Consider the following 26,827-nt stretch of genomic DNA (forward strand, 5'->3'; position numbering starts at 1 on the left):
ACTGTAAATGAAATGAGAATTGTTTATTACTCACCTAAAAAAAGTGTGTTTGCATCAATTTTTAAGAGATTAAAATAGTATTAACATGATTAAGGGGATAGAAATAGTTTTAATGAAAAATATACAAATAATGTGGTATATTATATCAATGTTTTTATTGATCGATAATATTCTATAATGCATCTGGGTAATGCATGTGTGCTAGGAGAAGGATGGACAATAGACATAATAGCAGCAAGTATTGGGGGTTTGAGACTAAAAGATCAATAATAATGGCTCATTTTCATTTCTCATGAGGAAAAAAGGTATCACTAAGTGCCAAGTACAATGCCTGGCATATAGTAGGAGTAGAACATATTTATGTTGACTGCCTGACTATTGCTTATTTATAATCGTGAATGAGATTTTTATAAATTGAAAGGCTCAAGTTGCCTTAAGGAATTGTCATAGGATTACAGAATGTTAACTCTTAAAATAGATTATACAGGGAGGATACAGATTGTCATATCTTAAAAATCACTAAGATGATATATGTCCTTACTAATAAATAGTACATCCTAAATGAAAGTAAAGAGCTGGGCTGAAATGACCTTTAGAAATTATTTCCTGCTTATATTTCTACAATATAGATTGCTTTTTTGGTTACTGTTCTTCTTTTAACCTCAGACCTCAAAAACCAAAGGTCAAGACTGAATAAATCAGGAGGAAAATAAAGGTCTTTTATATCCATTAGCAATAAAGAGAATGTATATGAACATAAAAGTATTTTCTCAGCCTTGGCATGACTCCAAGGAAACCCAAATGCTAAAAGTCTGTTTCAGCTCCTAGCATTTCTCTGCTCCTTCCCACAGACAGACCATAGGAAGATGAACAAAGTCAATGAGTTCCATTAAACAAAATGCTGGTCAAGGCCCATGTTTAACCACACCCTATGTACAGTGGTTCCAGAGTTCTGAAGGGCTGTAGCAGAATGATAGAATACCCTGGAAGCTCAACATTCTCTTCCTAAGGCAACTCCCTGCCTGCTTCTGGATTGAATGCTACCCTAGTTGTCCCCCAGGCATCAGTCAGAACTAAAGGACCTTACATCCCATGCCCTCAAGATTGGCATGAACCATCTGACCAGCTTTTTGTTGGGGGGAGTGATAATGGTAAAGTATTAATAGGCTTCATGTGTCAGCTCTCCTAAGTAATATTTACATTAAAATTTTAACAATATCCTTCCATGTCTTGATCCCATGGATTATGGACTGAATGAGTGGCTATAAGAGCCACCATGACTAATTACTAGGGATGTTCTTGGGGAAGTCCCAGGCTACCCACATACTCTGTAAGGGAGGCTATTGCAGGGGAAAAGTATAGATAGATAGATGATAGAGAGATGATAGATAGGTGATAGATAAGATAGATGATGATGATGATAGACAGATAGATAGGTGATAGATAGATGATAGATAGGTGATAGATAAGATAAATGATGATGATAGGTAGATAGATAGATAGACAGATAGATAGATGATAGGCAATTCCAAAGCACTGCCAAAAACTAAATTTTAGAAACAGGATATATTTAAGTCGCAAACAAATAAATAAATGTGCACAGTGATTGAAATCTTCAGGGATTATTGTTTAGTGCTCATAACCTCTCTCTGGTTGATATCTGAAAATACTTTTTTAAAAATATATAATTAATATTTTAAAAACCACCCACTGTGGTCTTTATTAAACATTAATTCTGAATTTAATAAGAAGCTCTCTGTATACCTTTTGCCAAAAGTATTAAAAACTTTTATGACATTTCCTTTTCTTATTTTCTTCTAGTAGAAGTAATTGAAAGCTTTTGTTCAACTGACAGAGAACAGTACTCCTATGAATTGGGTCAAAATGAAAAGTGATATTGACAAGAACTTAGGCTCTGCCCCCAAATCATAATAAATTCTCTCTATTCAAAAACATTGATTGTCTCCCTTTGCAGGATATGATCTAAAATTCTTAGCTATGTCTTTAATGCCTCCAATATTTTATCCTCAAACTACTCATTAATCCTTACCTCCAACCGCGACCAAACACAGATTTCTGTCCTGGAAAACAGAATATGCTCAAATAAAGGAATGAGAGAATGAGTGTCATAACCACAGTGGAAGTTCCTTGTCCCCAGAAAACACCATGAGAATTTCCACCTCTAGGCATTTGCACACACTGTTCTCCCCCTGCTATGTTCTCCTTTCCTCTTCTCCCATCTAAATTCTGCAAGGCTCTTCCATTTGCTTTAGTGATTTCCCCATCACTAAACCAGATAAATTCCATTATTCACTTGGCACTCACTTTCTGCCTTGTGGAGTGACTTTGTAAATTAACAATTATTCAGTAATAGTCCACTGTATATATGTGCCACATCTTCTTTATCCATTCATCTATTGATGGACACTTAGGTTGTTTCCATGTCCTGGCTATTGTAAATAGAGCTGCAATGAACATTGTGGTACATGACTCTTTTGGAATTATGGTTTTCTCAGGGTATATGCCCAGTAGTGGGACTGCTGGGTCGTATGGTAGTTCTATTTTTAGTTTTTTTAAGGAACCTCCATACTGTTCTCCATAGTGGCTGTATCAATTTACATTCCCACCAACAGTGCAAGAGGGTTCCCTTTTCTCCACACCCTCTCCAGCATTTATTGTTTCTAGATTTTTTGATGATAGCCATTCTGACTGGTATGAGATGATATCTCATTGTAGTTTTGATTTGCATTTCTCTAATGATTAATGATGTTGAGCATTCTTTCATGTGTTTGTTGGCAATCTGTATATCTTCTTTGGAGAAATGTCTATTTAGGTCTTCTGCCCATTTTTGGATTGGGTTGTTTGTTTTTTTGATATTGAGCTGCATGAGCTGCTTGTAAATTTTGGAGATTAATCCTTTGTCAGTTGCTTCATATGCAAATATTTTCTCCCATTCTGAGGGTTGTCTTTTGGTCTTGTTTATGGTTTCCTTTGCTGTGTAAAAGCTTTTAAGTTTCACTAGGTTCCATTTGTTTATTTTTGTTTTTATTTCCATTTCTCTAGGAGGTGGGTCAAAAAGGATCTTGCTGTGATTTATGTCATAGAGTGTTCCACCTATGTTATCCTCTAAGAGTTTGATAGTATCTGGCCTTACCTTTAGGTCTTTAATCCATTTTGAGTTTATTTTTGTGTATGGTGTTGTCTGTCATACAGAGTGAAGTAAGTCAGAAAGAGAAAAACAAATACCATATGCTAACACATATATATGGAATCTAAAAAAAAAATGGTCATGAAGAACCTAGGGGCAGGACAGGAATAAAGACTCAGACCTACTAGAGAATGGACTTGAGGACACGGGGAGGGGGAAGGGTAAGCTGGGACAAAGTGAGAGAGTGGCATGGACATATATACACTACCAAATGTAAAATAGATAGCTAGTGGGAAGCAGCCGCATAGCACAGGGAGATCAGCTCGGTGCTATGTGACCACCTAGAGGGGTGGGATAGGGAAGGTGGGAGGGAGGGAGATGCAAGAGGGAAGAGATATGGGGATATATATATATATATATATATATATATATATATATATCTGATTCACTTTGTTATAAAGCAGAAACTAACACACCACTGTAAAGCAATTATACTCCAATAAAGATGTTTAAAAAAATACAAAAAAAGATAAAGAAACCAACAGGAAAAAGTAAATAAATAAATAAAATAATTATTGAGTATTGAGACCAACTATGTTCCAGGCGATATGTTAGGTACTCTTATGCTCACAATAACCCAGAAGGTATGTGTTAATATCCCCTCTTTACAGATAAAGAAAGATTCAGAGAGGTTTTAAAAAAAAGAAAAATTTGTCAAGGTCACCGAGCTAGAGAATGACAGAGTCAGGATTTAAAACTAGGTTCCAAACATCGTGAGCTTTTCACCACAGCACTCTGCTTCATTTTGTCCATTCATCTCATTCATTTATTGAACTAGAGTGTATCATTTTCTTAATCCAATGAGAACTCACTGAGGCATGGAGGCCTGGTGAGAGGTTATCTCTATAGTCTAAAGAAGAGTTAATGAGGAGAAGCCATAGCCCACAGGCTCATCGGTGGGGACTGGGAAAAGGAGGAAAACAGGATGACACTGGGGCTTCTGGCTTCAGCAATGATTATGATGTCTTTAAACAACATCATGAGTCAGGAGGAGGGGTAGTCTTGGTGAGGGGGAGGACATTCTTTTGCGAGCATCCTGAGTAAAGTGCCCATTACTTCCACATGGAGTTTCCCAGAGGCAGGGAAGCAGTGGTTAAAAGCATGGGTTTTTGGTGTCAACTATCCCTGGTCTTGATTCTGAGCTCCACCACTTATAAGCTGCATGTCTTTGGGCAAATTATGTTACCCCTTAGAGTTTCAGTTTCTCATACATAAAACAGGAATAATAATACCTACCGCAAAGAGCTGTTAGGAAGATAGAATTAAACAATTCATATAAAATGGCTAATATGATGTCTGGCCTATAAGTACTCAATGAATGGCATGTATTACTAATTATACAGATGATTACAGTAAATTTGACTCTGGAGTGGAAGACATCTGAGATGGAGAATGATTTTAGATATCAGTATATGAGCAGCGGTTGAAGGCATAAGAATCAATGAAATTGGCAAGTGTGTGGAACAGAGATCACAACTCAAATGCCCCATGGCCAGGCAGCAAGTGAGTGAAGTGAGCTGCTATAAGCACATCTGCACATTGTATGAAATGGGGGGAACTCTGGAGAAATGGAGAGTGCACAGTCCCTCTAAAGAAGGAGGCTGCTACCCTGCTTGAGATGATTCCTGTCATGTCAAAACTGGGCCCAGCATCACCGGATCTCCTGTTTTGTATCGTTTTGTCAAAAGAAGCCAAAAATTCCCCAATGTTTAAGTGTTAGCAACTAAATTCGAACTTAACAAGCAAATTGAACACACACATAAGCCAGGCTGTGGCTTCTAGGCTGCCAGACTGTGACCCTCATTGTAGAGAAAGAGGGCTGAGGATGGAGCTCTATAGAGCATTATTGTGAAAGTGATGGGTAGAGAAAGAGGAGGGGTAAAGGAGATGGAGACAGGCAGCGAACAGAGAGGGAAAGAGTGGACCACAAAGGGGTGAGTTCAGAAAAGTCAGGGAAGAGGAGCATTCAGGAAGGAGAGAGTTAACACCATCACAGGTGGCACAGGGATCACTGTGGCCAGTTTGTGCACACAAACTCATTAAGTGTTAGGACCTCTACTTAAAACTGCAGATGTAATTACTACTAAGGAGAGGGGACATAATACTCAAAGAGACCATCCCAGACTTAGAGACAAGACAAGAAGTCCCAAGGGAAAGGACAACAGTACATAGTAGAATTCTATTTGTATCAGTCTCTTGAACCATGAAGAGGAGGCCTGCGGAATTCCAGTGAATGCCTTTTCAAAAGCAAAGGTGGACTTTGGCAGCTCAACCATCCCTTGGACACAATTGGGATGGCTGGAATTGGAGGCAGATAGGAAACCAGAAAGTTTACTCTGTCCTCCCCTCATTGGGGAACTAGCTGATCAGAACACGGAAAGGAAGAGAAGGATAAATAAAAACTCTCAACCCTCTAACCAGTAGTGAATTCTGAGATCTTTTATTTGTTTCCATGTAAATATCAATATTATTATTAGCTATATTATTAATATTAATATTAATACTCTCTGAGAGCCAGGAGAGCACTAAATACAAAACTATGGTTTAAAATAGGGGACCTGCCCGGTATGCATAAGAACTAATTACAATTTGAATCAAGATTGGAATCCCTTAAGCCATTCCCTAAACAGAAAGTCACTAAGTAACAATTGGCAACTGCCCTGAAAGGAATCACCAAAAAGGCTGAGGGAAAATGTTAGTTTGTACGAGAAAAAAAAAAAACTCCATACAGTAAAAGAGAAGATTATACATATTGACTCACAGCAACCAGTACATAGATATTTACTATGTACATTCACAGTTAGCATTATGAGCATAAGATTCTAAAATGATCATTCAACAAGGGAAGAAAAAAGCAGGATCCAAAAATGGGGAATTAGTTGTCCAAGGTCCCTTGGCTAGTTAGTGACTGAGTCAAAATTAGAATTCTAATCTCCTGACTTTTCATTTCCACAAAACTCCACTGTTTTCGGAGAAAGGTTAATTATCCCTTTGAAGGAATGATTTACATGGGACACACATACTTTGACGGGTGGCAGCTGGGGGAGTGAGTCTAGTGGATGGCAGAAATGTCCCTGTGTGGCTGGAGGAGGCCAGCATGGGAAGAGCAGGCCATGTGTATCCACAGGGAGTGGGCGCCTGTGAGGAGGGGCCGTTAACACCAAAGACAACCAACCCACAAAACAAGCTTTGGCTTGGAATGTGTACGTCCAGAAGAAATATAGTCAGAAATTCCAAACTTAAAAAAGTAAACATACATTTTCTTAAATATTATCTATATTCATAAACATTTACTTAGAATAAGTAATACTGAATAACTTTGACTTTGAGAACATAGTCAATAACAAAGAAGTACACACGCGCACACACACACGTTTAAATCCTCTGAGTAGTCAAGACGGGTCTCATAGAATATCTTGCTCAGAACAATTCACGTAGGGGAGTTCCCTGGCGGTCCAGTGGTTAGGAGTTGGCACTTTCACTGCCCTGGGCCAGGAACTAAGATCCCGCAAGCCGGCTTGGGGAAGGGGGGAGGGGCAATTCATGTAAAGCATTTAGCCTAACGCTTGGTCTACAGCAGGCCCTCCATAGATGTTTACCTAGGATTATAACAATTATGTGAGTGCCTGGGCAGCCACTCAGAGTTTGGTTACTCTTACCTTATGCACAGTTTCTTTTATTTAGCTTCTTTTTATTTAGCATTTTGATTTAGCTTCTGCCTATAACAGATTAAAACTGAGTGGTGGGAATATAGTTGGAGACAGACAGGCACTTAATTGGAGATGGAAAATAATTGTATCAAACAGACAAGAAAAAAACCCAAATGTAATTGAGACCATTCAGCGTAGGGCCAAACTGCCTTCCACCTTTCTGGAGACCCTGAAGATATCACTGTAGCGCACCACAGTACAACTACTATGATGACCCAGAATCATCCAGAAATATTCTATGATATGTCACACACTCTATTTAAAATTGCAGGGAAACACTTGCTACCATTCTAAAAAGTTTTTATAAAAAAATTCAAATTTGTAAAAGTTTTGACACAGAAAACTTACAAATCATCTGGAAATTAAGAAAAATCACATTTGTCCACAATGCCATAAGCCATATACATTAAGTGGGATATTTAAACTAAACATTAGGTGATCTTATTCTCTTGAAAGCCTTGGTATTGGCTGATTATTGGTCCTTCTCGCCTCAACTATCAATGTGAGATCATATGTGATATTATGGTGTTTCTAGACAGAGATCACTATTTTCCATAAGATGTAATAGTGTCTCAATGTCTTTAGACATAAAGTTGCAACTGATCATAGAATTGCTTCATTTTTTTTTGAAACTAACAAGGTGGTCCATGAGTACAAGGTGTGGGGCTGAGTATACAGCATAAGCAGGAGGATGGGCATGTGCTACTTCGCCTCTCTGTGGCAAAGAATGTGATTTCCTTCCCAGACAATTTAAATTCCCACTGACTGTTACCCTGAGAGGTCCAGTTTCACTGCTCTCCTGAGTGATAAAGATAACCCTCACAATAAATTATCTCACTCTCCCAGTTCAGAAAAATCTCTCTCAGTTTTCCTTAAGTCACTGATTAGATTTTTCACAGCATCACATCCCCGAGATGGTTCTTTGAAGGGAAATTTCTATCAAGAACATTTGAAGGCTGGGAAAGCAAAATGGAGAAAAAAGAAAGAAAAAAGCACAGAGTATTCCTTAGCCAGCTATCTTCATCAAGTCCTGACAGCTGTTCACAAGTTGATTTTCCTTTTGAACTCCGCCACATGAGAGAGGTATTTAGGCAATATGCAAACTTCAACCAATTTCATCTTGAAGAGGCACCTTTGGCTGCCAGGGGTCAATCCACCACCTTTGGCAGATTCATAAACCGCCTCCTTGGTCTTCTTCATTTTGACAATGCCAGATGTCAAATATCCAGCAAATGGTAGTCAAGTGTCTTTTTCAGTAATGAAAGTGTATTACAACAATTTCCTGATCAATAGAAACAACATCCTGAGGAAGAGGCACCTATTTTCCTCACTCTCTCGGAGGTGCCTAACAGGCTTGAGGCAATCCTGAGGGATGAGGGCTAGGTGATTTAGAAGATATAAGGATAAATACATAAAGTTAATTGTTACATAAAATAAAGCTTTAACTATCCCTGAGTGGGGGACGGAGTGATCTTCTGGTCACATCTCAAGTGGCCATATATGAGGGCTGAGCTGGGATGACTCCTCCGCTCCCAAGGAAGAATCTGTGTCCTGTCCACCCGCAGTTTGGCATTCATGTTGGTGCTTGGCTTAGGTGCAGCCATCAGGTCCTCAGTAGACACAGAATCCACCAGGATTTTGATGAATGAGAATCAATTCCCCACCATTCACCTGAATGTCTTCGCAGGAGGCACTGTGAGTGGTCACATTCAGGTAGACTTTGTCCTTGAAAGCCAGATTGGCCACTGTGACAGAGTCAACAAACGTGATCTTGCTCAGGGAGAAGAGGGGTTCCCGACCCTTCCGGTACTGAAGCCTGAGGCTGAGCTCCTGAGAGAAGTAGCCCTTCAGGGAGATGAGATAAAACCCATCACAGTTGATGATGATTGAGTTGTTTTGCACCTTCATGGTTCCATCCTTGTTTGGGGATGTGATGATGAAACCATTCTCATTTTCACACTCTAAGGAGGGTAGGGTAAAAAAAAAAAAAAAAAGATTCCTTAGCTCAGCGTTGGGCAACAGCCTTCCAATATGTCTAGAAACACATGAAGAGAAAGAGATAGGGAGAGATTTTGAGAAGAACGAAAGGAAGAAAATACTGTTTTTCTCCATGAGGGTTGGAATCTGCTTTCCCTGTGGAATGGATGAGGCAAAGCTAATACTAGTAGCCAAGAGAGTTACAGATGGGGCTGGGGTTCAAGAGCAGAGAGATTATAGCAACTGGCAGTTATCACAACATACCTGTGGCAGGAAATGGAGCCTCAAGGTTTCCCTGATTTTTCAAAACCAGGAGGGATTGGCAATTCGGTGCTTCCTTTCTTGCTCAATGGATAGACTAGGGCAAAGGGTGGTGGAAGTGCCCCTTGCCCAGGTCCTGCACACCCCCTCCACGCAAAGCAATTGCTTTTAACTCTTCTCTATCCTCTCTCCACTTGATCATGAAATGAAAATTTTTCACATGCCCCGGGCACTAGACCTACCAACAGCATGTGTTACTGGCATTTGCCAACAGTCGCTTAAGCTTAGTTATGCTGTGATATTAAGTAAAGCTTAGTAATGTCCGTGGGCTCAGATTCTGCTCATTAAGATGCAGGTAGAAGAGCTCAAGAACATAGACCTACTTCTCCCTTCTACCTTTTTATTGCTAGTTTTTCCTGGAAGGTGCCTTGGGAATAGTGGTTGCCACAGGAGAAAGAAAAGGAAGAGTAGGAGGACACAGAATGATGGATTTCATAGCTTTGTGTGGGGCCATTTCAAGTGTAAATCAAAAAACCAAATTTCTTTTATTTCTACGGTAGCCTCAATATCATCCTGAATGGTCAAGCAACCACATCTCAAATTCCCCACTCTGCCCCATGTCCCTCAGAGATAGGAAAGAATAGGTACTTTACTGAAATGTGCACTGCTGGGCACATTTCAGTAATTCTTGCTTTGTATCAAGTCCATGGGAAATACTTTGAACTGAAAAGAAGGATTACTTATAGAAGGCAAGATATACTTTCCTTTAGCGCAGGAGGACTTAACAAATGAATATCCATACAGAAACCACTGGTGGTTGTTCTAGTATCAATCATGGATCCAAATACTGCTCTCCAGGTAAAGTATCACCTTGACTTCAAGTCCCCCAACTCTCATTAAGGTAAAATCCCATCCTATGATAGAATTACTGGGGAATGACACGTCTTACAGTCAGACAAACTTGTAGGAAGTAAAGCCTCAGTTTTCTTACCTAAAAAATGAGAATAATTCCTACTCAAAGGGTTCCTGGGAAGATTAAGTGAGGAATATGAAGTAATACAGTGACAAGCACATATTTGGTAACTAATTACTCCCCTTTTCTTCTTTATACACCTTCTTTGTCCCTAATGAAAACAATATGCAGCCTCCAACAATTTCAGGATTTAATGTTTCCCTAAGAAAAGAGAGAGATCTTGCGTTCTGGGAGAAATTAAGAGGCTGGAGAGAGGATTCTTTTAAAAATATGAATCAATTAAACTTTTGACAATACTTACTGGTAAACTGTACTCTGATACTTTGGATTGGAGGGTATTGAGATGGCACCTAAAGGAGGAAAAAGTATATATTTTTAAGAAAAAAATGAACAAATGGAATTCATATCCTGTGAAGTAGAAATGCAGTAACCTGTAAAGGGAATGACTTGACAAGAGATTTGTTTTTTTCTATGTAGATTAGACCCAGCCTTCTTGCCTGCCCCCCTTGCCTTTCTATGACATCTCTTAAGGTAAGTTAGGAGTCTTCTGCTATTTTGTGCAAGCATCTAAGTAAGATCTGTCCTCATTTGCCAAACTCTTCCTTGGTATATTGTTTTGGCTCACTAAGCCCCAATTTCCCATTCTGGATAACAGAGCACTTAACAGTCATCTTCTTAAGAAACCCACTCAGTCATAGAGATCCTTCATGGACAAGGCTGTGACCAATCAATCCTTCATGGCCACAGACTCCCAGAATGCACTGGGAGTGAATTCTGAAAGCTTCCTGACTGCTTGCTTTTTCACTGGAAAACAGGAGTAAGTGTCCTATTTTCAGGGCATACAGGCAATAAAAACTGTTCTAATCCTTCAGAGATGAGTAGATCTGCGTGTAACATTTTTTAATGTTTGGTCTTTCCCTACTCTTTTACCATGTGAAAAATCTAACCTGAACCAAGTGAGTACTCAAAAGCAAGAAAGCAGTAAAACAATGAAGAAAGGAAAGCTAATAAATAAAACGTCTGTGGAAATTTGGTGGTTAAAAGAACAAAGAAGTTCAATATGGAGCAAACTCCAAAATATTAATATATTAAGTGAAAAAAGCAAAAGCAAAGGGCAGAATCATGTATAAAGTACATTACCATTTGTGTCAAAAAATAATGATAATGTTTGTGTGGGCACTGAATTTATCTGACAGAATATAATGTTGCCTCTGGGGAAAGGAACCGGAAGCCTGAGGACAGGAGTGGGAGGGACCCTTACTTTCCATGGTTTACTTTTTTATATTTTATAAATTTTGTATTACCTACTAAAAAAGGAAATAGAAAACAACAACAACAACAACAAAAACCCACCACCTACTGCACCTGCCAAGGACAAGAGCTCCTCCCACCAGGCTATTTTTGGCAAGATGTCCTGATCAAAGGTGTGGGGAGGAATTTGTTTTCATACTCTGGGGTGTGGAATCCCTGCTTCCCACTTTCCTGGCACACTCATAGCAGCAGTCAAACAGATTCCACTGGGGCCTGCCCACGCAGATGAAGAATCCCCTACTTCCCTTGTACATAAAATCATAAGCCTCACCAAGCTTAAACCAACAGGCAGTGTAGGAAGAAGGAGAGCCTTTCTGAGCCCTGCCAGTGCCTGGGCCCCTGGAGCGATATTAGTCAGCAGTGAGCACATGGAGAGGTGTTGACCTGGGGAGACTTTGACAGTCTTCAGCGCTCTCCCCTCTGCGGACTGTTTGTGAGGCTGGATTGGTGTCCTTCATGCTTAAAGCAATGTTCTGGAAGAAGGCCTCTCAAAAGGCATATTACCCGATCATGATCACCGTAATCCCCTGGGTAAATGAATACCCCCCCACTGCCTTCTGGGCAGGTTGGTCCCAGCCTGAATGGCCACCTTGTTAAAGTCAGAAGCAGCCTGCGCAGTCGTGCAAAGAGCACAGGGCTCAGCATGCAGCAACTTGGTCCTAACGCCAGCCAGGCAAGTATGGTGTCATCTTAGGCAAGTTTCATAACTTCTCTAGGCATCAGTTTTCTCATGTTTAAAAATCCCTCAAAGATCACAGACATCCCTTTCAGCACTAACTGTTCATGATTTAAATTTTAAAAGTTGCAACTCTAAGTCAATTTTAATAAAAGAGAGAAATAGGAAGCTTCCTCATCCCAAATTTGCATAAAGTTCTCTGACCTAAAAGCTCTCGTGGTTTGATTATTTGACTGACTTTGCAAAATCTCCTAAAGGTTCCTGCAAATAAAAGAAATTTCCCGGTGTTCTAAAATACTGTGAGGACTAAGTAGGGGCAGTAATGACCAAGAGGACATTCTGAGACCAAGATGCTGAGAGGCAGCAAGGAAAGCACACGTGACTTCCTCTTTCAGGTAGATGCAAATGCAACTCCAGATTCGGGCTTCCTTTCCTTCTCCTGAAGGTCACCCAGTATTAGAAATTTGCATATTCTCACAAGTTTCTTCCTAGCATCAACACCACCAAGCCTAGGCAATGTTGTGAAATAAGACAGTGTTTCCTCTTGCTCCATGCCCTTCTATAACTTTTCCCTTCATCTTCCATACCTGATCACCTCATGCTGACTACCCCACTGCCCAGAAATACCCTCACAGTGCCCAATTCAAGACCTTTCATCACCTGGCGCCAACCTCCTTGTCAAGCATCACTGCTACACATATCCTTGCTGGAGCCAACCATTTCCTCTAAGCTCTTTGCCCTTCAATAGAGCCTGGCAGGACAAAACAGAGGGCATAGGCTTGGGAGTCAGATTCAGTTCAAATTGTGACCTCTCTAGTTTTGTGAATTTGGAAATGTTGTATACCATTTCTGAGCTTTAGCTTTCATGTCTGTGAAAATAAGGCATAATATTATTATTGGAATGTTCCAGGAGATGACTGTAAAGCTTAAATAAGTTAACATATGTGAAAGTACCGAGGAGTTTGCCTGGCACATGGTAAGCATTTGAAAAATACTTGCTTCCTTTTTTCTCTCCACCAAGAATGGCCCTCCATCTATGTCGACCCATCAAAATATCACCACCTTCAAGGCCTAAATCAAATCCCTGATTTTTGGTCTCCCATAGCAAGTACTTAAAAACCACTCTATTCACATGGATGTTTATCATAGCTTGGTTTATTATTGCTAAAACTTGCCAAGCAAAAGCAATCAAGATATCCTTCAGTAGGCTGAATGGATAAATAAACTGCGATACATCCAGACAATGGAATATCATTCAGTGCTAAAAGGAAATGAGCTTTTCAAGCCATGGAAAGACATGGTGGCACCTTAAATGCATATTACCAAATGAAAGAAGACAATCTGAAAAGACTATATACTGTATGATTCCAATTATGTGACATTCTGAAAAAGGCAAAACTATAGAGACAGTTAAAGATCAGCAGTTGCCAGGGGTGAGGGAGGAGGGAGAGATAAACAGGTGAAGTGCAGAAGATTTTGAGTACTGAAACTATTCTGCATGATACTCTAATGGTGGGTACATGTTATTGTTCATTTGTTAAAATCCATAAAATGTACAATACCAAGAGTGAACCCTGACGTAAAAAAATTTTTTAAATCACTCTATTGACTTTCATTCTACCACCATGGGATACATGTCTCATCTCCTCTACAAGACTACTTAGCTGTGTGCTCTTGGGAAAATGGCATTACCTTGCTGATTTTTAGTTTCTTCATCCGTAAAATGGAAATAGTAAAATCTATATCTCAGAGGGTTGTTGTGAAGATTGAATGAGATAATGTATCTAAATTTTAAGTACCTGACCTGGAACATCGTAAGGAGTCGATAAATGTCAGCTATTATCCTTGGATACCCATGAGAGATAAGATCCATGTCATGTTCTTAATTTAGTCTATATAATACTATTTTAGCTTTATATATGACTACAGAATGAAGGAATTAATGAAAAACGAAGTCCAACAAAATTCCTAAAATATCCCTCTGGCTCTCTGTAGCCCAGAGAAACAATACAAAAGAATCCTGGCTTCATAAGAAAGGTTACCAGAAAACAATCAGAAAATATTAATTTTACCCACATGCACAAATATGGTCTTCTTCATATCAAGAAAATCAAAATCCTCATACCTTCTCCAGATACTAAAAGAAAATGGAATATATCAAAGGTCCCAGAGAGCTTTCATGTAAGGACAAGCTATACAATGAGGCTTCTTCAATATGCAAAGTCTGAAGAGCCAGTACCATCCTCAAAGGGGAAGAGAAACTCCTGTAAGTCTACACACCAGAATCAAAGCACAGTCCTGAAGTTTGAATGAGATGGTTTCAGAAGCATGAGTATAAAAGAAGTCATCTTCTAACTGAACATTGTATTTTACAGATGAAGAAAGTGAGGCCTACAGAAGTAAAGGGATTCAACTCCTGTCCTCCAATCCAGTACAACTTTCATTATACCAAAACACAGTTTTCTTTCTCCCCATGCAAATTTAAAGTGTGGAGAAATTTCTTTGAAGACTTTATTAATATTCCATTCCCTGTGTCCACTTCGGTGCCAAGTTGGAGGAAAGAAGAAGTTGCCACACACACAGCAGATGGGCAGGGTGGTGGTCTCACGATGACCTCATCATAAAAGTACATAGGGAGAGCCAAAAGTTCAGGCTTCCCTCCTGGGTTTGAGGGCTGTCATAAGTAGAACCAAGAAAACAGAGTACGCAGTAGGCAGCTGATATATGGGCTATTTGACCAACTGACTGAATAATGCACATGTCCTGTCTAGGAGCAGCTGATGATGTGACAAAAGGTCAGCTGTCCCACTGTTCTCAAACTCTAATGTACATTTGAATCCCCTGGAAAATCTGTAAAAATGTGTAGATGGCCAGTCTATTCATAAAGATTCTGATTCAAAAGGTCTAGGTGGACTCAGTAAACTGCATTTTTACAAGCACCCAAGGTTCAGGATTTAAGAATTACCACACTCAACTATGAACTCCTGAAGGCCCAAATCCAGAAAATGTATATTCGACCATATGCCCTTGGCAAAAAGCATGCCTGTCTCAAAGCTGGTGCTCAAAGGATGTTTGCTCTACTGTAAGCACTATTCAATAGTTGATTGAATAGTTATATGATTGCCATGTTATTGCTGATTTGAAACAGCATCAACAATTACTGAGTACCTGCTATACGGCAGGCATTACATTCAACTCTAAGAACACAAAGGGAAAGAAGACACAATCTTTATTTTTGACAAACTTGTATGTCAACTGGGGAAACAGCTCCTCTACAAAAAAACCTTTGGTAAGCATCAACAGGCAATGTATGCCACAAGGTTCCAGAGAACAGAAAAATCATTGCAGGCTTTGGCCACTCAAGTAGGAAAGACATGGTCTTAGGCCTTGAAAGCGAAAGAGGACCCAGATAATCCAAAGGCATTATATGGAAGAAAGGTCTAGAAGTGAGACCATTCTTGGTATATTCAAGAAAAACAATAAAAACTTATTGAGAACTTACAATATGCCATGCACTGCATTACTCTTTCTCAATTTCATTACCTTTTTTGCTATTCAAAATAACACTGTTAAGTAGAAATAGTAATTACCCATGTTTTACAGATAGAAAAATGAGAATCAGTGCTGTTAAGAACTTGCTCAGGAAGAAACAAGTATTAACTTGAGTTTGATTGAACTCCAAGTTCATGGTAACATCCTTTCTCTTTATCCTACTCTATTTTAGAGTAAAAAACCCCTATGAAAGCATTTGTCTGAGGGTTCAAAATTAATTTGAATTATTTTAATTGTCAACACTGAGTAAGATTAAAACATTAGGTTTTAGATAGTTGTCACAATATTCAGATATATCTCAAAATATCTAGACATTCTCCAGGAAAGAGCTCCTCAGTCAATCCTACAAGGTTGTTTGTGTAGTACAGATTGGCAAAGCCGTTAGCTGGGCTCTGATTAGATGCAAATGTCCTGATAAGGGGCAGCAGGACAAGTACAAAGTAGGCAGCAAGCAGGTGATGCAAAGAAGAGTCAGAATTATGTCCTTTCCTGGCCTCTCTCAGCACCTGGAGCACTGAACTGTCTGAGAACACAGATGGAAAATGTCTGATATCTAGCATTTACCCAGCAGCCTGTACCATGTTCCCAAAAAGGTGATGCTTGCTTCATGAGCTCATCTTTGGAATGTGTGAGTTTCTAATTCTGACTCACTGGGATGTGGCATGAGGCTGCCAACCTTATACTCATGTGGCATTTGTCCTGGAGGGGGATGTATCTGTGGCAGGAGGGAATGATACTCATCAAATATGAAACCAGGAAGTGGGCTCTGCATTCACTATGTGGGCCTTGCCCTTCCTCACTTGATATCAGTCAAGATCCTAGGTGGGAGTGGGATGGGATGTGAGTGAGTGGAGGCTGGCGGGGAAACAGATCTGTGATGGGGACTCTGTGGTTCACCCTGCAACCTCCACTGGGATGTGAATGTCTCCTCCCCCAACACTGGGCTTCATGTCAATCAGAGGAGACCTGAGAGGTCATGAAAGCACAGCCTCGCAAGCTCTCAGGGTGTGTCTCAACGAGCCTCTTAAGAGGAAGATGGAATTTTCTATATTTACCCATTACAGTGGGCTGGGAAGGTAGACTCTCACCCTGGTGGACTTAGTGTGTACTCAGCGGAAACTCCCTTACAAAGGGAAGGGCCCACACTTCGGATCAGGGAAGTTCAGAACCCCACTCAGAGAAAGGAATAGGAAGAATGGGCAAAAACTGATTCTTTGGCCAAAGAGTCTTCCATAATCAGAAAATTTATCCCCAAAGTTACACTTCTTAGAGATGAAGATGTGTGACTTTGAAAATCTTGATGAATAAAGAGTCTACTGAGATTTAATGAATACAAAGAAAAGCCATTTTAACTGTCATTCAAGACTCTCTCTTTCTCCATCTCCACCCTTCACCATGGCTGCCAGCACCTTTTTGCTGTAATCTCTCTCTTAACTTTTACTCTCCTCTCTACTACACAGGCCCTGTGATATCCTAATATAGCCTCCTTTCTCTAAACACTTCCACTTTTCTTGTCAAATTTACTTAGTAATGGCAAGTCTCTACTAACTGACCCTCTCCCCTCTATCTCAGAGAACAGGAACTGTGGTTTCACTGTCTCACATGCTTAGCAAATTAGCAGATTCCTAAGAGGAATATCAGGTATTCAGGTAAACAACCAAATGAACCAAAAGCATCCATGTGACATGAACACACCTTCAAAATTTTGTGATTTGCAAAATTTTGCAACCAATTCTTTATATCCTCAAGGGGAAGATTTTCTTACATCTGGGTTCCCCTTTCCACATTTACTGGGGAAATCCTTAAAGTACACTGACAAAGGGGTCTGCCAAAACATTTCTAAGAACTCCTTTCCTGTCAGACAGAGAAAGACAAATACTGTATGATATCAGTTATATGTGGAATCTAAAAAATACAACAAACTGGTGACTATGACAAAAAAGAAACAGACTCACAGATTCAGAGAACAATCTACTGGTTACCAGTGGGGGAGAGGGAAGGCGGGATTGAAAGGTACAAACTACTATGTATAAAATAAGGATACATTGTACAATACAGGGAATATAGCCAACATTTTATAATAACTATAAATGGAATATAGTCTTTAAAAATTGTTCATCACTATGTTGTACACTTGAAACTTATATAATCTTGTACATTATATTACTTGTATAATCTTGTAATCAATTTTAAAAAATTAAATTGAAAAAAGAAATAACTCCTTTCCCCACCTTGGTGATCTCCAGCAAAACACCCTAGTCTCTAAGCAAATGGAAGGGTTGGTTTACAAGGTAGCCACTGCATTATCATAAATCTTACAATACCTTAAACATGATGGCATTTATAAATAAACCTTTGCTGAGCTAAGGTGGAAATCAGCCCTTTAGACTATGCCCTGACCTTGGCTAGTGGCTGCATAATCACATAATATCTGACACTGGCTTGAGCCAACACCATATGTGATTGCCCAAGGTTTTTTACATTGCCCCATTCATCCTTAAGTACAAAGGGGGTAGCAGAATTATTACAATCAATATCTTTCTACTTGAAGTCACTCATTCCCCATCTCATTTGCTATATAAAAAAGGAGGCACTATTGCCTTGGAAAGGCAACCTAGTAGAATGGACAAGGCATTGGGCTGGGAATAGGAACACTTAGGTCAGGTCTTAGGCCAGAACAAGTCCTTTCCCTTTCTCAGTTTCTAATATCCTTATTTTTATGTCCATCCTCAGTTAAGATGGTGGAATAAGCACTGTGGAATGAGGCCTAAGGACTTTTCCATACCAGAGATTAGGCAAATCACAGCATTCAAAAGAGAAATCCCAAATTATTGGTAGATAAGAAGACCTTTTGAATAGAAGACCTTTTCAACACAATAAACCCCTCAGCTGTAACAAAAGCAACAGTTTTTTCCCCCAAGTGGGTCCCTATGATGGTTAATAAACAATCAAGAATATCTTTTGTGTTGTTTATGCAATGAAGCTCTTAGCCTCATTTGCATGAGGCTAAATAATCCTCAACCTATATTCTGGTGTGAACTAAGATTGGTGACTGGTAAAAATTATCACCGAACAGCAGTGGAATGATGATGGTGGTGGTAACAATAATGACAATGACATTTTAAACTAAAGCCTTCCTGTTAAATAATGGAAGAGAAACGAAGCACCTAATGCAAAAATTAAAGTATGCTCACTTTATAATCCCAATTGAGAAACTAGATATTGAAGCTAGGTAGATAGCCCTCTGTGAAACTTCTTACTGAAGAGCTGTACCCTACTTGGTTATCCAGTGCTTATCACACACTATGTTATTGCTTGACCATTTTCTTTCTCCACTAGATTGCAAACTCTGAGAGGGCAAGGAAGACCAAGTCTTGCTTACCATTGTTTCCTCAACGTCTGAAAGGTAACTTATTTTCCATAGATCTTGTTAAATAAGTAAATTAATAAATGGTTGGTAGTGAGTTGAATAGTGTCCCTCCAAATTTATGTCCACCTAGAATCTCAGTATGTGACTTGATTAGGAAATAGGGTTTTTGCAGATGTAATTAGTTAACATGAGGTTAACTAGATTAGGGTGGGTCCTAAGTCTAATATGACTGGTGTCCTTAAAAGAAGAGGAGAGGACACACAGATACGCGCAGGGAAGATGGTCATGTGAACTTGGAGGCAGAGCTTGGGGTGATGCAACTACAAGCCAAGGAACACTAAGGATTGCTGGGAGTCACCAGAAGCTAGAAAGAGGCAAAGAAGGATCCTGAAGGATCCTTCCCTAGAGCCTTCAGAGGGAGCATGGCCCTGCTGACACTTTGTGGTACCCAAATTTGTGGTACCTTAAAAGGCAGCCCTAGGAAACTAATACATGGTTGAAAAGATATTTGCATATAGTGTGAAATCACACTTACAACATTAAAATAATTCTTTGAATCAGTCTGATAGAACTAGAAAGGTCCAGGGAGATTATATAGTCTAATCTCCTTATTGTTTTTTAAAAAAAGTACAGCTCGGAGTGAATAAATGACTGAGCTAGTGCCCAAATCCAAGTCCCCTTTCTCTTCTATGAATATCACACATGGCAATGATTTGTTTCATCAAAATAACCTATGTTGTATTATGAGCTTGTTGAAGCTTCATTTGTTGTGTTATCTACATTTGTGTAAGTAGATTTAGATCCCTTTTTTAAAAGAATCTTGCTTCCCTTTATGCCAGGTTATAGATCTTTCCCCCAATTTTTCTTCAAAAGCAATTAATGTCAGAAAAGGAAACAAATTTTAAAACAGCCAGCCGAAATTCTTACGGCTTAGAGCCATGGCGTCTTGGCCAAGTGTAACGGAAAGAAACAGGACTAGAATTTAAACCTGGTCGCAATTTATAACCAGACCTTCCTATATTGACCTAGACAAGTCTCTATGCCTCAAACTTCCTCATTGTAAAACTGCACACAAATATCTGTCTGTCTTCCTCCGAGGTCATAGTGAAGAAGTGAGGACAAAAGTAGGGAAAAGATCACAAAACCAGAGATGGTTATTGCAAGTAGCACCAGGAGTGATGCCCCTCATCCTCCCAGAAAAGAGAGCTTTGAGTTCCCAGTCTTCATCAAACCACATACAGGGCCAGATTGAGATCTTTATGGGCCTTGAAAGTTAAAAACGTTAAGCACCCAACACACAGGTAACTCAAAATATATTTTACATTACTGAGCAGTAAAACATGTGTTTTACAACTTCTTTTATAACCCAGCAAAGTTTTTATAATTTCCCTTGATGACTATTTTGATGCTCGTTTATAATTTTTTGTAATGTTAATTGTCATTTTCATCCTGATCTTTGCTTGACAGTTTCATTGGTTCTCTAGGGTTGTGCTGTGGCGACCTACAGGGCAGCCCAGCCTGAGGGTACATCATTTACACTCACTGGACACCCCCGCAGCTCCCCACCTATATCTTGGGAGTGACACTTTCTTACCATAAGCCCTTATTCAATTAGTATTGGAAGAATTAAAGTTTGGGTCTATTTGCCCATCTTTCTGTCCAAGTATGTTCTTAAATAGCATTTTCAATGTTATCAAAGCTAGACAAATTTATACAAATTAATAACACATCAAACTTGCACTTCAGAATGAAAGGTTTGCTGAAAAGAAAATAATGCATAATTATGCCCATCTTAGCTCCAACATTTCTAATATTTTGAACCAGACCACTCTTCTAAATATAATTTTCTGCCCTATTTGGCAACCAAGTCACTGGAGAATTGGATGAACTACATCAACGTAAAGGGAGATGGAACCAGCCTGGGCCATGTGTTCTAAGTGTGCCATTTTAGATCTCTGAACCACTTTCAGACACTAACTTGATAACATTTTATACCTTCATAAATTCTCCCCTTCATTTTTCCTTTGTTCACTAATACAGCCATGAGGTCTTAATTAGACATCTATATTCAAAAATGCTAGAATTATACCAAGGGGTTTTTTTTAGCCTTAAAAATTAGAGTAGGAAAGTCAAAGTCCATGAAGTTAAGGTTAACATTACCTATAATATGCTTTCTGAGATTTGAGTTTTGGAGTGTTTGTGTGTGTGTGTGTGTGTGTGTGTGTGCTATAAGGCAAACATTTTAGTGGTGGTATGCTTATGGAAGCATGTTCATGAATAATAATAATAATCTTGACATTTACAAAGCTCTGTAACACATTTGTTCCTCACAATAACCAAATTCCAATTTTTGGAAATGATTAAATTGACACTCGGAATTTGGGGGACTTTACCCAAAGTCACGAAGCTAAAAGACTGGACTGAACCAGAATATTCTAGTTCCTGGTCCAGTGTTCTCTCTCCTACACTTCAATGACTCCCCTAAAATTTTGAGAAGATATGTCATATTTTTGTATGAGGAAGTGTTTTAATGCCTTCATTTGGCTACAAACAAAATGCACAAGCCATAGGATGCTGGGGAATCCAATTTCATCCTAACACTACCACATATGCCATATATTTTATCTGTGACTGTGAGAAATAACCCTTCTACTTTGTTATTCAGTTGTATCTTTTCACTCCCTAAATAGGAATAACAACATTGTACATGGCTCCTCCAACCTAAGTGATTCCAGAAGATTAATGTTCATGAGCCATGAATGGAGAACCCCAGAAGTGGGTGGGAAGCTGTGGGTTCTCTGAAAGTGAAGGGCACAGAAGTAATTTCCATTAAAAGAAATAGAATTGGAAGGGCATGGTGGTCAGCCCCTAGGCAAGGCTAGGTCTACTCAGGGCTAGTAGCTAGGAGGTGAGGTCAGAGAAAAGGAATAGGGAGGTTAGACTCCAAGGTCTATACCAAGAGCCCTTCTGCTTGCTTCCCATCTCTCCTCTGAGTGTGTATATTTGTTTCTATTCATGTGTACATATGTGACATTTTCCAGCATGATTCTTGTCCAAGCTATTCTGTCCTATTTTGAGTACTTGGGTCAGAACCCATATCTAAATTTTTCTTGTAGAAAATATCATCACTGTGTAAATAGTGAACAATATTAGGCCCTCTTGATATTGTTCATCCTCTTACACATGGATAAGCGCTTGGCTTCCTGAGAAAAGTGTTCTTAACTCCTCAGGAAATAAGAGTGGGTTCTCTTTAAAAGATATCCAAGAACTGTTAGTTTTACTGTGGTGCCCCCTAGTGCTATGTGAGACAAGACTCACTTTCTGTATTTGTCAATATGTAGACCACATAAGAGAAGTGAAATTTGGAGAAGCGACAATTTGGGTAATTTTTCCTGTATTTTCTTTTGCATAGAATGGAATGAAGTGTGTTCCCTTAGCATGAGTCACAGGACCCTTTGTGTCCTGCCCCCACTTAGATTTTCAGCTTCATCTTCCTCCACTTTCCCCAATGAACTCTCAACTCCAACCATTCTGAACAACTTGCTCTTTTACCTAGAAAGCCTTCTGCCCCTACCTACCCACCATCATCCTTCTTGTCTATTTAAAGAATTTCCACCCTTCTTCTAATATCAGTGAAGCATTACCTCCTCCTCCGGCTTTTACCCTCCCTGAGTTTCTGTTTTCCTATCCGTAAGTGGATTATGTCTAATGTCTGCTCAAAAATCCAACAATTCTATACATTTGCAGTAGTACCTCCTTTAAGAGCCTCAAAATACTTAGTGACAAATCAGTTCAATACTTCAGATGTTTCTTTTTAGCTCCCATACAATTTCTTATAAAATGCAAATTCAATTATATTGAAAATTATTTCCATGTCTATCATAAAAAATTTCTTTAAAAACTTGTTAAATTACATGGGGACACATTTAACTTGAGCTAATCTGAGACAAGATTTTTTAATCAAAAATGCCTCTTTTTCTTCCTAAAGGATACAAAGTCCAAGTTATAGTCTGAAACTTCATCAAGAAACTGAATTCTAATTCTGGCCATCACTGATACAGAATTGGTCAGCTCTCTTTCCAAATGCCTCCACTTCTGTCTTTCCCAGGAGTAAAAGTGATAAGAATGTAAACTTTTAACTGTGGGTGGGATGTGCTGAAGAATTATCACTAAAAGCACATCTTTAAACTACTCTGATAAAGATGATACAAATCTTGGAAGAGCCCAGCTTCAATAGCTCTGAGACACATGGGTATAATCTGCAAAAGCTTCTCACCTTATAGATCAGCTTTTTTCTGCCATTGTTCCCAGGTGAAGTTATGGGGAAGCCTGGAAGCCTGATACTTTAAACGGCAGTCCCAATAAACATCCAAACAGCATGTATTGATTTTTGTGACTCAATTTTACAACTTGTATCATGGATATTCTTCTACAGCATCCACTTCTTTCCCTTTTCTAAATAAGGTATTTTGCTAATCCAGAATAAGTTACTTAGATAGGTACATGGTATATAAATAAATACAGATTACAAATATATGTGCCAATTTGATTTCCCTCAGTCCCTTATTAAGAACCAGGGTATCCAGAAGCTTAGACACAAAAATCTGTTTACTTAAATTGGTATTTCTCAGATCCTCATATCCATTTTATGACTATATATATATAAACTACATACCCACAGGATATTGATCTGGAAGAGACATTTCTTCATCATTTGATCCAACTGCCTCATGTTTCAGATGAGAAAATCAGGACCCAAAGAGGGAAATGTATTATATAAGGAGTGGGTAAGGTCCATCTTTTTTTCTGACATTCAAAAACAAAAACTTCTGCTTTTCACATAATAAAACTTAACCAAGTGGTGAGAAAACAACGGTTACTAAATAAACTTGATTGAAGGGAAGGTTAACTGCCAAATGGAGTTTAACAGTTTCATATGTATTTTTTTACAGAGTCATCCATATAGGAAGATTTTTTATGAAGTTAAAAATTAAATCTAAGAAATAAGAAAAAAAAATCATGATTATTCTCCAAATATCTTTCTCCTACAATGAAAGAGATCCAATTTAACTAGGCAAATGATGAGTATTTCAGCTTTATTTCACCCCCTATACATATCACTCTAATATTATGTCTTATAAAAGTAGAGATTTGATTGGCATCACCATCTACCCCATCCTTCAACCAAAATTCCCAACAATCTTATCTATGAATTTAGAAAAGCTATCAGTCTATGTCCCTTCTTCAGCAGTTACTTTACACCCTTCTCTCTCAATCAATCTCTCTCTCTCTCACACACACACACATATACACACACACAGACACACACTGCTTCCACCATGACTGATCAAGTTCTGGGGAGAACACACATGACTGTCCTTCCCCTTAACAAAGCTTATGAGATTAAATTTAAGGACACAACGTGCTGCCCTGGGTCTTATTAACAGTATAAGAAATTATGTTAGCTAAAACAGTCTAGCTAGAAGTAAGAAAAAAAGTTAATGTCAAGTTAAGAATTTCAAATATCTGTGCCCCAAAAAGTTCCGTATCCAGAGTATACAAGAACACGTTTGTTGAGCAAACAGCTCTAATGTACCTCCTCTATCTTTGTTTCCATTTCTGGACCAGGACCAGAGAAAGCTAATTCTCTCCCAAAGATCAGCTCCATGAATTCTAGTATCCTGGAAGCCAGCACTCAGCTTCCCTTCCAGGCTCTAGCTCAGAACTGCTGGGTGACTTGCTAGAAAGGACCCCTCTCCTCTGCATTCCTTGGGTACTGATAGTTCAGGGCCGGCCCCCGCCACCAGCTGGCTACACATCTGTATCTGTTTCGCCTTTTGCTCTCTCCTGCTCAGAGCCCTAGTGCAATTAATTGCTGAGCCTTGACTGGGGCCATATGTTCTGTCTTTTTATCATCCCACAGTGTAAGGAAATATGTAACGCTGTGGTTGTTTGAAAAAGCACTCTCAGGGCTCCCAGACCTGGTGAATAGACTCAGCTGTTCTATTTTGGGTTACTCTTTGTTTTCTTCTCGGAAGAGCCTAATTCCGGTCTCTGTCTTGGGCATCCTGCCATGGACACTTTGCTCCTCCCCCCACACCCTCTCCCCAGATCGCCTACTCTAATTTCACCCAAAGCGTTCTGTGAAGAGAAGGAAACGTGTGGCATGATGAGGACAGGATGGGTGTGCTGTGGTGCTCGCTGGTCTGCAGGCTTGAGTATGACACCAGCTCCACTTCGGGAATTTGGGGACACCAGCACTCTATAGTACAGTGATCACAACCAAACTCCCACTAGCCTGTAGGCACTGAAAAACCCTATTTCCTGTAGGCGAAGACAAGCCCAGGCATCGTCTAGGACTCTGCTTACCTTATCCTGATCTAATTTGAGGTACCCAGTCTCTGACCTGGCTATCAGAAATAAAAGTTCCTGTTGTCTGACCTTTACCAGGGAGAGACTTTTCTAACACAGAGCATCCACCAGGGAAACAAGAACTATCAGACTAGCCCCAACAAGGGAACATGGGGACACTATTCATTTCTTTTCTTTTCAGTGGAATCTCCTGCAGTCAAGAACATCCTTAAAGGGCTAATAATGTTTGTAGATATGAATAAGTAAATAAGAAAAAATAATGTAAAAGGGACCATAATAAGGAGAAGGAAAAATGGAAAGAATATCTTCATTAAGTGGGGGAAATACTAAAATGATGGTCTTCCACTACATAATGTACTGGACAAAGTGATGTCTATAAGTTGTGATTGGTAGAGAAAGACTGTGAGAAACAATATCTGATCAAGTTACTGGGGTAAACGTTTGGCCATGCACACATACGGGCGTGAACACATATATCTCTGCCCTTAAAATACATAGGCTAGCTATTTAAAAGAACTTAATACTGATACATTTAGCATTCTTCAAAAAGCATATTACTTTGAGAGTCTATGGGGTTTATGAATATGATAGGAAAGTATAATAATGTAAAGAGACTTTCTTATTTCCTTTTTACATGAATTCCCTGATCAGATGCTTACTAGCAGAATAGGTAAACCAAGTAGGTATATCAGTGACTCAAAGCTTCTAAGTGACAGCTCATAAAGGAATACCAGGATGCTTACATTGCAAAGAAAAAGAATAATCCAGAAGCAGTGCCCCTGCCCTATCTCCATTGTGCCCCACCACTGCCACTGATGAAAAAAAGGAAGGAAAAGAGAGACAAAAGGGTGTTTGACCACACTTTACGATCGCTGAGTGGAAAAGGGAAAAAAAAAAAAAAACAATTTTGGTGTCAGATTATTTCCAGGTGACCATTTGCAGCTGTTGGAGCTGCCATCAGCCTGAGCTGGAGGAAAGGACATGCCAGTGGTGCATCTTACCTGAGCAGAGAAGTGCAGACAGATGTAGGTGAGACACAGGAGCAGCCCCAGCCCCTGAATTAGGGAGGACACCAGCAATAGCTTGTTCCTCAAGAATCTCCGTCCTGCTGCGTTTCCAACATGCTCATCCAGGGGTTGGACCCCTTCCATCTTCACAATCTGGATGCAGGGAAGATGAAAACTGTGACAGAAGGGAACCTGAGGGAGGACTGACCTCTTCCCCGCAAAGAAGGAGATGAAGCCAAAACAAGGTGTATCAATCAGAAAACACACAAAGGTCCCAGGACCAGAGACAAGAGGCGATTGAAAGAGCAGAGCGGACTCTCAGTTTTAATGCTGCAGCTTTTGCAGGCAGGCGGGGGAACTTCTCTGTGACTAATCTGAATTTCCCCTTTACTTTCTTTCTTTTTTTTTCT

General features: G+C 39.5%; 1 protein-coding gene across 1 annotated transcript; it reads right to left on the reverse strand.

The window, feature by feature from the left end:
- Positions 1 to 8,529: 8,529 nt before the first annotated feature.
- On the reverse strand, positions 8,530 to 26,564 carry TNFSF4 (TNF superfamily member 4). Its single transcript, XM_059903586.1, has 3 exons — positions 26,412 to 26,564; positions 10,431 to 10,479; positions 8,530 to 8,879 (listed from the first exon to the last, which is right to left on the reverse strand). Exons 1-3 carry the CDS (start codon positions 26,559 to 26,561, stop codon positions 8,530 to 8,532), a joined length of 549 nt encoding a protein of 182 aa, XP_059759569.1. The 5' UTR covers positions 26,562 to 26,564.
- Between the last annotated feature and the right edge of the window lie 263 nt (positions 26,565 to 26,827).

The sequence above is a fragment of the Balaenoptera ricei genome, chromosome 1 (genome assembly GCF_028023285.1).
Source record: "Balaenoptera ricei isolate mBalRic1 chromosome 1, mBalRic1.hap2, whole genome shotgun sequence".
NCBI classification, from domain to species: domain Eukaryota; kingdom Metazoa; phylum Chordata; class Mammalia; order Artiodactyla; family Balaenopteridae; genus Balaenoptera; species Balaenoptera ricei.